Below are 14,565 nucleotides of genomic sequence, written 5' to 3'. Positions count from 1 at the left end.
CGACTGAAGCAGACCCAGACGGCACACTTTCGTCCATAGAACATCCAAGGGACATTTCTTTCTGGACATCCGGATGTCCTGCGGACATCCATTTACCTCCACGATACATCTGAAGGACATCCAGTGGACCATCCGTAGCCAGACCTTTTAACATACATAGACAGGTCCCTGGGACATCCAAAGACGGATATTCGGATATTTCCTGCAGAAAGCTTGCGGACCTAAATTTAGGCACTAATCACTTTTTACATGCTTTTCACTCTTAAAACCATGCAAGCATAGCTGAAAACTAGGAATTCCATGACCTACACGGAGGTTTTAATACTTTTATTTCGGAAATGTAAGCACGAAGGTACAAAATATATAGATCTTCAAAACATAGCAGCAAACTCGCTGTAGTACAACACACAGTTGGTACATTAAATAATGTAACTAGACTATCACACTTTAAACAATGCCATAATGTAAAATATCGATCTTTGAAATAGCGCAGTAAACTCGCAGTAGTAAAACACCCACTTGGTACATGACATGATGTAACTAGACTACCGCACTTTCAATGCCATATTGTAAAATATACATCTTCGAAGTAGCGCAGCAAACTCACAGTAGTGAAACACCCGCGTGGTACATGAAATGATGCAACTAGACTGCTGCTCTTTAAACAATGCCATAATGTAAAATATACATTTTCGAAATAGCGCAGCAGACTCACAGTAGTGAAACACCCGCGTGGTACATGAAATGATGCAACTAGACTGCTGCTCTTTAAACAATGCCATAATGTAAAATATACATTTTCGAAATAGCGCAGCAAACTCACAGTAGTGAAACACCCGCTTGGTACATGAAATGATGCAACTAGACTGCTGCTCTTTAAACAATGCCATAATGTAAAATATACATCTTCGAAATAGCGCAGCAAACTCACAGTAGTGAAACACCCGCTTGGTACATGAAATGATGCAACTAGACTGCTGCTCTTTAAACAATGCCATAATGTAAAATATACATTTTCCATAACTGCAGCAAATTCCCACTAGTAAAACACCCGCTTGGTACATGAAATAATGTAAGAGACTGCCACTCTTTAAGCAAAGCCATAATGCAACTAGGTTTAACCTTTTTAAAACAAAGCACTACTCAGGATATTACAACACAAACTGTAGGATCTAGAATAGAACACTTGGGACCATGATGTGACTAGCAGTAGTGGTGTTTAAGCATGGTCAGTGGTTCTTTAATGCAACTTGCAGAACTAGGACACAGGTCATGACCAGGATCATAAGGTGAGTTAATGAGAATCAATGCAGTTTTCAACTTTTTAAATAGCAGTAATTGCCTTATAGCAAGAAGACATCTGTTAAAGGAATGCAGCTTATTTTTAGTATTGATCTTCTAGTTTTCAACTAAAGTCCTACAACTACAACCTTTTGAAAAATGCTTGGCACGCCTCCCAGCACGCTAAAGAATTTGGCATAATGCATTTTCCACAGTCATTCTCGGTTTTGGTCATCAGAAGGTGGCCACACGGGAGCAGCACATTATGAGGCTTTGACAGTTCTATTTGCTGTTGCCGTTTATGCTGCCTACCGGCTGAGGCCCTATGTAGCAGCAAGCAGATGACTGAGCAAGCCGGAGTGAGTGTCGAACCCCCGTGATGTGTTGCTTCTGTGAGACCACTTCCCGATTACCAAAACCAAGTCTGGCTGTGGGAAATGCATTAGACTGAATTACTTAGGACGCCGTGAGGCTTGCCATAATTTTTTCTAGCGTATAGAGTTGTAAGAACTTCACTGCATACAAAAAAAAAATGTCCGTAGTCCTTAAACGCAAAATGTGATACCTGAAAACAATTCACCGTGTTTAAAGGGACATCTGCACTAGAAACAAGCTCGTGGCTCCTAAATGGAAGTTATGAAACTAGAATACATTCTGCAGCTCTGACATATGCAAGTAAAATACAGATCTTGTAAGTACAAGTCTTCTGCAGAACATAAAGCCCAGTACAATACCTGGAGGTGCTATGAAACATGGGTTGCTTGAATACATACTGCAACAGTGGACACAAATTATAAAGCTTCAAAGCATCTCACTTGACTAAAACAGAAGTCATTGGTCTAGAATATATTGGAACTGAACAACCTTCAGTATCCATAAAACACTCCATGGAACAAAAATGCACCGAATGATGTTTTTGGACACAAGCTCGAGTACTTGAAGAGAATTGATGGCATCTTGAACACATGGTTTTAGAAGACACCTCATCCCGCAAAAAGGCTTGAAGCAATAGTCCTCCAGTCTGCTATTCTGCTCAGAGGGAGGAGAAAGAAAAAAAGGCCAGTATGAGGAGAAATGAAAAAGATAAGCAGTAGGATAGTATGTCAGGTAGTAGTATACCGAATCATTTTAAAACCTCACAGACAATGCAGTAATGATGCAGCATTTTTAACATTAGTATTCGTGGCAGCACACATAGAAAATTAGACATTATGCCATCCACCCAATTGCAGCAATTGGGTGAAAGAAAAATTACCGTATTTACTCGCATGATCGCACCTTTTTGTCAGAAAAATTGACGCAAAATCATGGGTGCAATCATTACGCAGGTTAAATTTCCTGCGAAAAGAAAAAAAAAATTTTCGTCCCGCGTTTGCTGCGGGACACCAAAACAAAAATTGCGGCCGGCGGAGCAAGCCGAACGCGATGTTTTATTATTCTCGTGATCACATTACTTGCATTGAAACAGTTTCTTCCGTATCAATAATGAATAATAATGTTAATATCGGCAAGTTTGCGGCAATAACAGCCATGTCCACTTTGAGCGGACAGAAACAGATGGGCGCTCTCAGCTGCCAGTGACATAGAAATACATGGCCGGCATGCTGCGGAAACTGTGGCGTCTGTCTTCACTACTATCCTAATACGGCACGTTTCCTCTAAGGGTGGGTGAATATCTTAGCTGTGTTACAAGCGTCAGCGCATGAATAGGGTACACTTTTAACGTATCAGTGTAAACGTGGCTACTATTGTTGCCGCTCGCGATTTGTTGCGTGCCCACAAGTGCAGATGAGAAGAATCGAAAGACGCCTTTTTTGTTGTTGACAACCATTATAAAGCCTACACATAATGACAGGTTTGGTTGCAGCTTTCTTTTTTAGTCATGGACGTGCGGAAAGTGATGAAAGTAATGAAATGAGGCATCTACTTAATGTTTGGTGCATGCAGACTGCTTGGTTTGTCTTGAGGAGTCGTTCGCGTAGCATTCAACAGATGGTAAGCGTGATCAATATTAGCTAGACTTGGCCCACGACGTATCGCTGCGGCACGTTCGGGGTGCGATCATTACACAGAAAACAAAAAAATCGAATTTTGACGACAAAATTCAGGGGTGCGATCATTATTCGAGCAAACACGGTATCCAGGTGGAGGGATCGAACCCAGATCTACTGATTTTTGTGGATGGGGGTGTGATTAGCTCTCTGCAACAGGACCAAATCGGTGCTCGACATTGGAACTGTGATTTTGAATAAAGAAAGGAGTTTCCTTTGTCATGAATTGATAGATATGGGTGGATGGGATCATGTATATTATTAAAAGGGAACCCCTCCACCCTTATATATTTCTGTATAAATAAACAACCATACACTATAACCTAGCCCTCAAGTTGATGTGTGCGCGGCGTAATTACAGCATCGATGCTAGCCATCGTGGCGTGTCTACTAGCAATCAGAGGCGCCCGCATCTTTAGATATCTCCCATAATTTGACACGAACCTCACTAGCACTTTACAAATTTTTCTACAAAACCTTCCTCATGCGCTTCAGGAAATGACCAAGCTGTGTGACAGTGTATACGCCATCAAATTGTGGGTGCAGAAGTAGAGCGAGAACAAAAAAAAAAAGAAATTGCTGTGGTTTGGTTGTGGAAGCCCAGAAAAGGAGAGCCAACGTTCTGACAGAAGAGCCAGTTTTTGTGGCAGCTCTTTCAATTCTGTATATAATTTTTATATGGTCAGTGCAATTGTACATGTCATGCAAGCATGCATTGTTAGAAACCTGAAGGAAAACACTAAGTGGCAGCAAATGGGTTAGGTAATCACGCCTCGAATGTGTTCTGAAATGGCTGAGTAATACAGCAACAGTACTAATAAGATGTGGAGAAAAAACATGCATTTTGGAGCAGCTACATGTCGAGATGCCATAATGTTTAGGGTTGAAGAGGTTTCCAACATTCAATTCCTCCTCATGCTTGTGCCTTGTCGACCTTCTCATGTCACAGCTTTTGTTCCTGCCTTTGTGCTCAAATACTCCAGAAGACCTTACAATTTCAACAATGCAATCCACTTGTTGCCACTTTCCTTTGAAGTTGTCACACTGACATGACATCAGCACACTAATACAGCTCTTTAAGAACACAGGTGCCCACAGAAATAGCTTCAGTTTAATCGTTATGATGCCCAAATTTGACAGAAACCTTAATTTAGATGACCCGCTGTGGTCGCTTAGTGGCTATGGTGCTGCGCTGCTAAGCATGAGGTCGCGGGATCAAATCCCGCCCACAGCAGCTGCATATCAATGGGTGCGAAATGCGCAAGCACCCGTGTACTTAGATTTAGGTGCACATTATAAAGAACCCCAAGTGGTCTAAATTATTCCGGAGTCCCCCACTACGGTGTGCCTCATAATCACATCTTCGTTTTCGCATGTAAAACACTATCATCTTCTTTAAGTTTAGATCTCATTATTAATAAGCTTATAGATAACTGTCCTACAACGTATGAGATCTGCTACTTTGAATAACATTGTATAGTTGAAAGAATTGCTATCTCTCCTGCTTTATATTTGGGTATTTTTCCAAGCCATAACCAGCACCCACTACAGTGGCTCATTAAGTGCGAATTTATCATGCAACGTCCTTTACACTACGACTCTTCTGCAAAAAAAGCTAGAAAAAACAGAAAACGAGATGCTCTACAAAAAGCGTCAGTGTTGCTATTTACATACTTCAAAACGTAACTAAAACAAAGCCCAGGTATACTTAAATTTTTGTGCATTAAATGTAACAATCCTATCTTTCCTATGCAAAGATAGATGAAGACAGTACAGCTAATACACACTGATAACAGCCACTGTATGTTATTTAATGTACAGATAAAAGGCAGAAACAAAGCAACACAAGTTGTTTTCAGGCTCAATTAAGTGATGGGCTAATGAAAGAGTTGCATAGCCATGCCTATGCCTAATGCACAGTTAGGCGTAGCTATGCCTAATACCCCTGTCACACTGGGCGTTTTAATCTCATTCGAATCGAATAGCATTTCGTGCAACGAACGTCATTCGCCCGCGGAGGTGCCACACTCGAAAAATTAATGTCATTCGGTGGCGATCATCCCGAAAAAACATGGCGACTAAAGTAGAACAAGTTGGGTATAAAGTGCTAGCATATGTGCAGATAAAGTTCTTGGTGCCGGATTAACCAAAACATGCAACCAGGAGCCCGAGTGTTTACAATATGGCCGACGAGCAGAGTGGCGGTGGCATGGGCGGCGGCCAGACACTGCTGAGCTGGAGAGTAACAAAATTTTGCGACAGTCTGCCGTACAGATTTTTTCTCTTTAAAGTAAAAAGTCCATTATCCCTATTGCTGTCACGGACGTACCGGTATGTCCTCGCGCTTCCCCCCACAGTGTCACTGACGTACCGGGACATTCTCTATCCTGCGTTCAAAATTTCGCGCCTGAGCGCTAAGCTGGCGCTCCTGGACTGGCCGCGCCATCTGTTGAATCTTTCAACAAATTCGTATTTTCGTCCCACACTGTGTTGTTGCATGTATTGAAGAGTATGGTGCGACTGCCACTCGCCCTCTCTCTTTACTGGGTGGCACGTTCGCTGGATCATGCGTCGCGCGCATGTGGTTATGGGTTCAAGGGTTGTTCTGCCATCTCCGCTGGTTTGAAGGTTTTTATTTTTCTTCTGTTGGTGTGCCTGCTACGGCGCGTCAAGTTCAGGGGCACGCGCCCTTGCCTCTCCGAAAAGAGACCAACACATGACTCGATTGCTGCTTTCGCTCTCTCGGCGCACCCTTGCTTCCAACTTGCAGCAGTAAACGTAAAGCCCCTCGAACTTTGTTTTAGCCTTTTTCCATCTCCCTCTGTCTTCTTGATCACACAACGTCCCATTTCTCTCCGTTGTGCGGGCGACTGAAAGCACATCCTCCCTGCGCGCGGTTACTTTCGGATGGCTGAGCGTGCGGGACCTTCGTCTGCTCATTGGAGCGGTGGCTCTTCCGATTCAGAATACGAGCCGAACTCGGATTTGGACTAGGACAGCGTCTCATGCGAGAAAGAGGTGAGTTCCGCATCGTCAGATTCGGATGTTGAATGGTTATAGTCAGGCTGATGATGATGTTTACCAACAACAGCTGCATAGCACTGAAATGTGCATATTCCATTGACTATGCTATATGTATACCAATCATAATAAAAAATAAATTGCTATGTTCATTCTCTGTTATGCTCGTTCCCTGCAACCAAGCCGACACTGGGGGTGCGTCATGGCCAGAAAGGTCCGACAGCAAAAGGCTTAAAACACGGAAAAGTTATTATTTCTTTACGAGTACGGCTTTTAATTTGCAAACGCTCTGTCCTGTATTGCTTTGTTTCTGGAGTTGAGAGTACATATTCGCTCCGAGTGCGAAGCCCAATGAGTTTCTCGAAATCATTCGAGTGCGGAAGTCATTCGGTGCTAATGACATTAAATATCACTGTGTAGCAGCCGAATAATGTAATTCAATGCTAATGCCATTTGATTCGAATGACATTAAAAGGCCCAGTGTGACAGGGGTATAACTGTGCATAGCATATTTTAAACGACACCTGAGCAAATGTATGAAGTGGCTTTAATTTATATTTCAAATAAATTTCACACGCTATCTTCATGTATTTACATTAAACATATTTTTAAAGCTGTTTCAGAAGAATCTGCCTAAATTTTCTGAAGGTATGAAACATCAGCCAAGGTTTCTGCTGCGTATAAGCCAAACATGTAGCACTTGGACATACATTGCCAACTTGCAAGCAATAAGAAGGCATGGAAACAACTCAATCCCTTCTTTATTACTTGCAAGTATGAATTAACTAGCACCACCTCAAGTCATGTGAAGTGTTGCAACTTGCTCTATTAGCACAATTCTATTTTTTTAGTTAGCAACCGTATCCCATCAAACCATACGCATGTTTATGTTATTGACACGTAAGTATGGTAGTTCTGACATTTAAAAACAAAACAATTGGAAATCTTGTTTTAATGTTGGGACAAGTTTTATTTGTAATTAACATGATCTATATGCCTTGACTTAAGCAAATACCATGACTTAAGTGCAACCATATAAAAAATTTGCAACGAAACCTTCTAAAACTATAAAGTAGAAATACTTGATATTTACTGCTACACGCAGGCTGATACATTTTTACAGATGCTGAAAATTTGGGAGAACTCAGCATATGAGCCATAATGACGTGGACAAGGTTTCTGCACGTAAGTGTAGGGAAAACATTAAAGCAATGTAACTAGCATTCACATGCTGCCAGTTTAACCTCACCTTCACGTGTCTCCGACCCCCTCTCTTCCATTGGCCCTCTCAGGAGCATGACGAAGCCAAGACTTAGTGGTTGACTCAACGTCATCCCTTGTACTTTGTGGAAAGCGCCTCCTGACAGCAGCTGGAACAAAGCAACAAATTTACATCAATGAATAGAACACTGCCCATCTAAAGGGCAGTTTGAAATCAACCAAAAGGAAACTTTCCCCTCTGGTACTGGTTGCAGAAGTGGTGTGCTAATGTAATAGTGCTAACACATAGATAGGCACACCAGCAAGAGAACAGAGAGGTAGAAAAAGCACAGGTGCGGGATGCTCTTTGTCACTATCGTTGTGTCACATAAGATGATATGCATTATGCTGCCTCATCTGATTTGACTGTTAAACAATTTTGTTACTCTTCTCATGGGTAAAGTTTCTCACACATAGCGAAGCACCGTGTAAAGCAAGCATTACACTAAAGACTAAACGAGCATTTAACTGCATAAAAGGAAACACATACTGAACAAATGCTGACACAGCCGAAGATCAGCAAACTTCCGCTTTCCTTTTTTTCCATGCCATGAGTACTCAGCAGCCAGCTTGTCGGCGAACAGGTAAATAAGCATACGCTTCACTGCCGCATTAGGGGTCCGGCCCCCAAGTTGCACGAGTTCGTTGACCTGGAAAACCAAAAGGCAGCCAACCAAATTCAATATTCCAACACTAAATCATTTTCACACACCTAACAGTTCTGCACTTTCAATGCACACTTTGCAGAGAAAGTAGATCTATACCTTTACATGAAATAAATCAATAAAATAAGCAACACGTGCAGCCAGTGCCATTTTTGACAAGGCAGACAGAATGTTTGCAAATTCTTAATAACTTCCCTCAGAGAAAATAATGCCACCAAAGAATGTGAACAAGAAACTAAAGAACTGAAAAGCCCCAAAAAGGGTCATTCAAGAAATTTTGTACAAAGTGATGTTAGCCGACCGGTGGCACATTTTCTATGAGACTGCGTACACATGAGCGGCATTGCGGCTAACTGATATTTCAGCTCACCAGGACATTAGCATCCTCTGGACCAAGCGATGCTTCAAAGTTCAGAAGGGCATCCACCGTCTCAAATGGCTGCTGCACTAGTACAGTGGGTGCAGAGGTCACCTTGCCTTGAGCCACACAGGCATCCAGATTGCTCAAAATTTCCTGTACAGTCAGCCTCACGATGTTTAACAGCCGAAGTACCTGTGATTGAAATTCTGAATAATAAAGGAAGAAGTTAATGATTTCAACAGAGCAACCATGATGTGCGTGAACAAGCATTAAAGCCATATACTACGCTTCAGACAGATGCTCACATTGCAAGTTTAATGGTATGGCAGACAAGTCAAAAGAAGCTAATGCCTTTTGTTTACTAACAAAATACTTGAGAGCAACCAGTATACAAAAAAGCATATATTACAGGGGTGCTGAGACACTTTCCTAACTAACCATCGAAAGGCCTCACTTTCAAAGTATGTCATCCCAAAAATCTCATGGTGCAAAAGTTATTTGACTCCTTGAACTATAAGTGGAGCTATTGCACCAATAGCTGGCTGTCTCTCTTTTCATGTCTGCTAGAATGCTGGAAGCTACACAGCGGAGAAGCCAAGAGGGCAAAGCCCCATCCAAAAGTTCAGTGTCGCGGGGGCGACAAGGCCCGTTGTGGCACGGCGGCCACAGTAGACTGCGCTATGGAGCACGCCATTGCCATACCGGAGGCCATGCGCAGCAGACGCAGCTACATGCTGTGCAAACATTAATTTTTTTTGTCCTGTTGAGATTCACAAATAAATTTAATCGCACAGAAGTGTGGCCCCTAAAGAAATATTGTGTAGTTCAGCTTACCATGTGGTGGTAATGTGACTGGGGCAGGCGAAACAGCTGGCAAAGGTGGTGCAACTGGCACTGGTGTTACGGCTGGCACTGGCGGTATGGCTGGCAAAGGTGGGGCAGCTGGCACACATGACGTAACTGGAAGAGGCGAGGCTGCTGGCATGGGTGAGGCCACTGGCAGAGGTGACACAACCGATGCAGGTGAGCAAGGCGATGCAGGGAAGGCAGCTATTCAAAGACAGGGTGTCAAGAGACACGATGAAATTATACAAGCTTGACAGCAGCTTTGCCAACAACATTACAGTGCCGCAGTGTCTACAGGTTCAGAGCAACAGCTGAATACCAACTAATAAAAAGCTTTGAGCTGTTATTATATGTGGATGAGCTGCAGACAAAGCTGCAGTTCCAAAGAGAGGTGTTTAAGTAATTAATGTTACATATGCAGAAACGTCATTTTCAGTGGCATTGAGTGCATTGGATATGCAGGTTTCTTAAAGCCAGTCTGGATAAGCTCCAAACTGGCTTTACGGTGGGCGTGACGGAGGAACTCTGTTAGCTTTTTCTTTCTTCACACTACCTTTCTTCACAAATATAAGTCAAGATTCTTTGGTAAAAATCTAGGTTGATAGCTCATTTTGGGGCAGAATTAAAAAAAAGAGGGTAACCGATATCAGAATAAATATGCTACTATATCTAATGACGATGTGAGGGAGAGCCTGTTCTATACATATACTAACATGGCACACAAAAGCAAATACTTGCTATTTAGCTTTGCAATGGTTTAAGGATATCTAGAAAAATTGGTAAAAGCAATTATGACATGCACATGTTCACTGTAAAGGCAGTATCATAAAAAATGTAGCAAATTATCCCTTTTAGATGTTCACACAACACCGCAAAGATAATATATCCCTTCCCTTCTGAGCAAGAAGGAAATGATCTGTCTGCAAGTGAAGACTTAATTGCTGTAAAGACAACATTCAGTTAAACAATTCACACAACATGTAAAGCATAGAGTTCCACAAGCAGACTTGGTTAACAAAGTGGGCATGACAACAGGTAGACTCACCCTGGGGAAAGTTCACTGGCGCTGGTGGCGGTGGCAAATCTTCAGAGTGCTGGCTGTCAGACGACTGGCAAGGTTCCCACACAACAGCTGGGGTTCTTCTTCTTTTTTGCGGCGGTTCAGAGTCGCTCCCGAGGTCTGAGGTGTACTGCGACTTGTCCAACTTCCTGCGCGCTTCATCATATGATCCTAGAAGTTCAACAAACAATAGCAACAAATTACTTATGTACTGAAAATCATCACCTAAACTGGCATTGTCATAGTGCTACAGCAAGTTATGAGATTTCCAAAAACTAGAGGTAGACGAATATGAACTTTTTCGAATACGAATACTAAGTACCAAGCATCCAATAGTCAAACACAGATGCATATATTTACAGCAGGAATATTTATTTTGGTATAGTTTGGTGGCACACATGTATTGACTAGTGCAGAAAGGACTGCTATCGGGAACAGATGGTCAGCTTTAAACAAAAGATGACCAGTCTTCATTACAAAAACTGCATGAATAGCCTCTCAATAACATTACAGCCTGGTTGCAAACAAGCTCTCCAAGAAAGAATGGCTGCTGTATAACTAGCTTTCCAAAAACGCTAAATGGCTGCTGAAAAAAAGACTAGGAATTTCGGAAAAAGAAAAAGCTACTGGCTTCTCCGACCAATCAGCAGGACGAACAAATCTTAAAAGTGCTCTTCCACGCCCTGTCATCTGCTAGTGGCGAGAGCTGCAGAAGAGGTTGCGGCAGCATCTACGAAGACTGCAAGTGAGCAGCGAGATCAGCTGTTGTGATATCAGTGGTAGAAAATTAATTCCATATTCACTCTGACACCAAAAAGATCCATAACAAAAACTACTGTGCATGCATAGTGTGAACTATCATTGCATGTGGTGGAAGTAGTATGACCCCAGGAAATTTTGGAAGACCAGGCTAACACTCAATAATTACAACAGTATTTGCATACAGGAAGTGGCCATGTAGAAGGATTCATATATACTTACATTGTCCATGTGCAGTAAACAAAACCGTTAACAATTATATATACATGTTGATGAGCAGCAACAGTGGCACTTACCAAACAGCCCCTTCACCTGGACCTCGTATCCTTGCCATGGTGGCAAGTAGGAACATGGATGTTTTTTTCTTATCATAGATGTGAGTCGGTCCAATGGTACTTTAGGCCACATGCATATGTCGTCCGAGATCCATGAGGATGGCACAACCTCTACCTCTTTTCGACCAATAAAATCGACAATTGCATAAGCCATCTGGAAACAGAACTTTGCATGAACATAGACCACTTTTTCTTCACAGGAAACAGAAACATCAAATTAAATGAAGCGTTGATTACAAAACTGAAAGGCAAGTGTTACGCAGACCCACTGGTAAAATGAAAACAAGCACACGAATTACGCAATTCAGTTGGTGTGGATCTCTGGAAGTACTATGTACTGGCTGGCGTGAGGCAGCAACAACATTTTCTTCGGATTCCTTAGAGGCCACACCTTATTCCTTGACAGAGTGGAGACCAAAAAAATTCCTATTCGTGAGGACTCAAAGGGTGATGTGTAAAAGTCTTCTCTGTGATTAAATTCTTGTCCAACAATGCAAACTTCGTTTGATGCTTTCAGATAGCAAAACTTCTGCACAAGAATAATGTGACCGTCAAGCATTACACAATTGTTGCCAGTAGATCCACTAAGTAGGAAAGTGCCGCATCTAGCTGCACCAAATTCAGGACCAGTGCAATCGGGTGGCAAAGGTCCAGTGTCCTGCGGGCGAATGAGCTCAAAATCTGTTGGGCCTTCAAGAAACACATGTGGCAGCTGTAACCTTTCCAACATTCTATTTCGTAATTGTTGTAATGGCTTCTCGTGCTTTCGAAGCTCTTTTTTGATATGACGCATGTTATTTTCAAAGGGGAAAGCACTGAACGTGTCAACAGGACCATGAAACTTAACATCTTCAGCAAGGTGTATAAGGCAATGGACATTGTATGAAACATGTTCTTCTCCATAGATTGTAGTGAAGGAGTGAACAAAGTGCCTCAGTAGAGCTCCAGCATAGTCGGCATGTTGAGAATACAATTCGTTGTTGGCGAGAATGGAGAGTGAAGAATGCAGAACTGTGAAGTTATCATACAACTTGGGGCTTAGCACAGATTTCAGTATAAGAGGGCCGGTGTAAAACAAAAAGAGGCGGAGTTCTGCAGCTTTCCACCGTTCAACTTCAGTAACAGGACGTGTCTTTCTGGAAAATTCTATAGGAATGTGCAGCTTCAAATTTTCACTGGCCTCATTCATGAGCTTGCGCTCAAGTGGGCCAAGACGAATGGACAGTGGCCCAGTCAGCCAAAGCATCAAAAGTTTTTTTACTACACCAAGCAGCACTAAATGCATATAGTCCAGTGGAATGTCTCTCACTGTGTCAAGTGGCAAATCAACAAGAACAGAGGTACCCCTGTGGTGATCCACATCTTGTTGTCTACGAAAGCTGCTATCAGTGCGCATTTCACAACCTGTCTCCAGAAGAACTACCCTGCCTCCTCTGTAAGAACCTTCGCATGTGCACTTCGGACAACTACTATAGCCAGAATGGCCTTTAGTCGAAAGGACGAATGAGCGCGCCGGAGCATCACATATAATTGCCTTCACTGATACAGTAATACTGCAACCACTAACGATTAGGCCATCTTCAAGCAAGCCCTTTAACTCGGTTACAAATGGTAGAAGAAAGTCATTTGCAGACTCTGGCTTGCTTGGCCCAACAAATGCACCAACGAGAAATGGAGTTTGTTTGTTGCAGTTGGCAATAAGGCACTGTATCGGCCAAAGTTGAACGTTGGAACTTTTCGATAATGGTAGTCCGTCAATATTAAACGACAACAACAGTGTTTCTGGCAACTGACCACAACCACTTAATGCATGCAGCAATCCTCTGTGAAGCCCGAAATGACAGTAATGACCGGGAGAAAGAACAGTAATAGGGCATTCGAAGCACGACCCTCGGGGCGTTTTCAAAAGAGTGCGGGCGTCGTTCGGAAGAGCTGAATGACATGGATGCTGCCTCAAAATTTTTAAAAGGTCACTCAGTGCATCCCTTCCTATCCTGTGGCTCACGGCCCATGCCTGTAACTCTCTACCAAGGTTTTTACTGTCGCTGGTAGCTGACTCGTTGCTCAAAGTGTCGTCTGGTGATGGCCCAAGGTCTTGCAAATAGAGCAAATTGCCGCAAACGCCACCCGCAGCAGATGAATCTGGGTGCAATGTCGTATCGGTCACGCCAACGGACTGCGTCGCGACACTGGCATCTGACTGTGGTCGACAAAACAGCTCTGACCAGTTCTCATCGGAGGTAGACTCATCAGGAGCGCTACGATCTCCGTTAGGACAGTTAAAATCCAAAGGCACCACTCCAGCCGAAGTTCCACTGTTGGGCAAGAACACACGTTCGCCTAAAACGTCTACAAGTTGTTTACACTGCCGACCAGCTCGCTGAGCAATGCGGATCCGCTTCTTTTCAAGCTCCATAGCTCCTCTCCGTCAACTACACGCATACGTGCCCGGCGGAGAGCACTGAATTGAACATGAGGGGCACCTACCGACGCACTTATCACTACACACCGTCACTTGACACGAAGAAAAACTTATCCAAAAAGGAACACTCGCAAAAATACTTACTGTGCAACAGGACGATGCCGAAACAGCGTCCAAGAAAAGTCGCCGCGGCGTCAAACTGCGAGCGCGGGAACGTTGGCGGGAAGACCATGCGAAGCCTATAGGTGCGAATTGCGGAGCTTGACAACTGGATTGACTCGGCTTGTTACGCGTGTACGCGTGAGCGAGCAAATCTCGAAGGCAGTGTTTTTGCGCACTAAGATTTCAGAGGTGATTGCAAGAGCCAAAGTGACGTCAAGGTAGCCTATTACAGTTCATGCTTTTAACACCACTAAAAGGCTACGTTTACATGGACCGTATACGAGAGCGGATCGTTGACAAACATATCTCCATGACCTCCATAAGGTGTCTTCTGGCTTCGCA

At 43.1% G+C, this 14,565-nt stretch overlaps 1 protein-coding gene across 1 annotated transcript; it reads right to left on the bottom strand.

Annotated features, from left to right (window-relative positions):
• Positions 1-312: 312 nt before the first annotated feature.
• LOC126518488 (uncharacterized) lies at positions 313-14,233 on the bottom strand. Its single transcript, XM_072288040.1, has 7 exons — positions 11,601-14,233; positions 10,531-10,716; positions 9,474-9,689; positions 8,649-8,845; positions 8,104-8,263; positions 7,603-7,723; positions 313-2,310 (listed from the first exon to the last, which is right to left on the bottom strand). Exons 1-6 carry the CDS (start codon positions 11,791-11,793, stop codon positions 7,605-7,607), a joined length of 1,071 nt encoding a protein of 356 aa, XP_072144141.1. The 5' UTR covers positions 11,794-14,233; the 3' UTR covers positions 313-2,310; positions 7,603-7,604.
• Positions 14,234-14,565: the final 332 nt, after the last annotated feature.

The sequence above is a fragment of the Dermacentor andersoni genome, chromosome 4, assembly GCF_023375885.2.
Source record: "Dermacentor andersoni chromosome 4, qqDerAnde1_hic_scaffold, whole genome shotgun sequence".
Classification (NCBI taxonomy): domain Eukaryota; kingdom Metazoa; phylum Arthropoda; class Arachnida; order Ixodida; family Ixodidae; genus Dermacentor; species Dermacentor andersoni.
The sequence above is the reverse complement of the archived record's forward strand: the minus strand, read 5'-3'. Positions and strand labels throughout refer to the sequence as shown.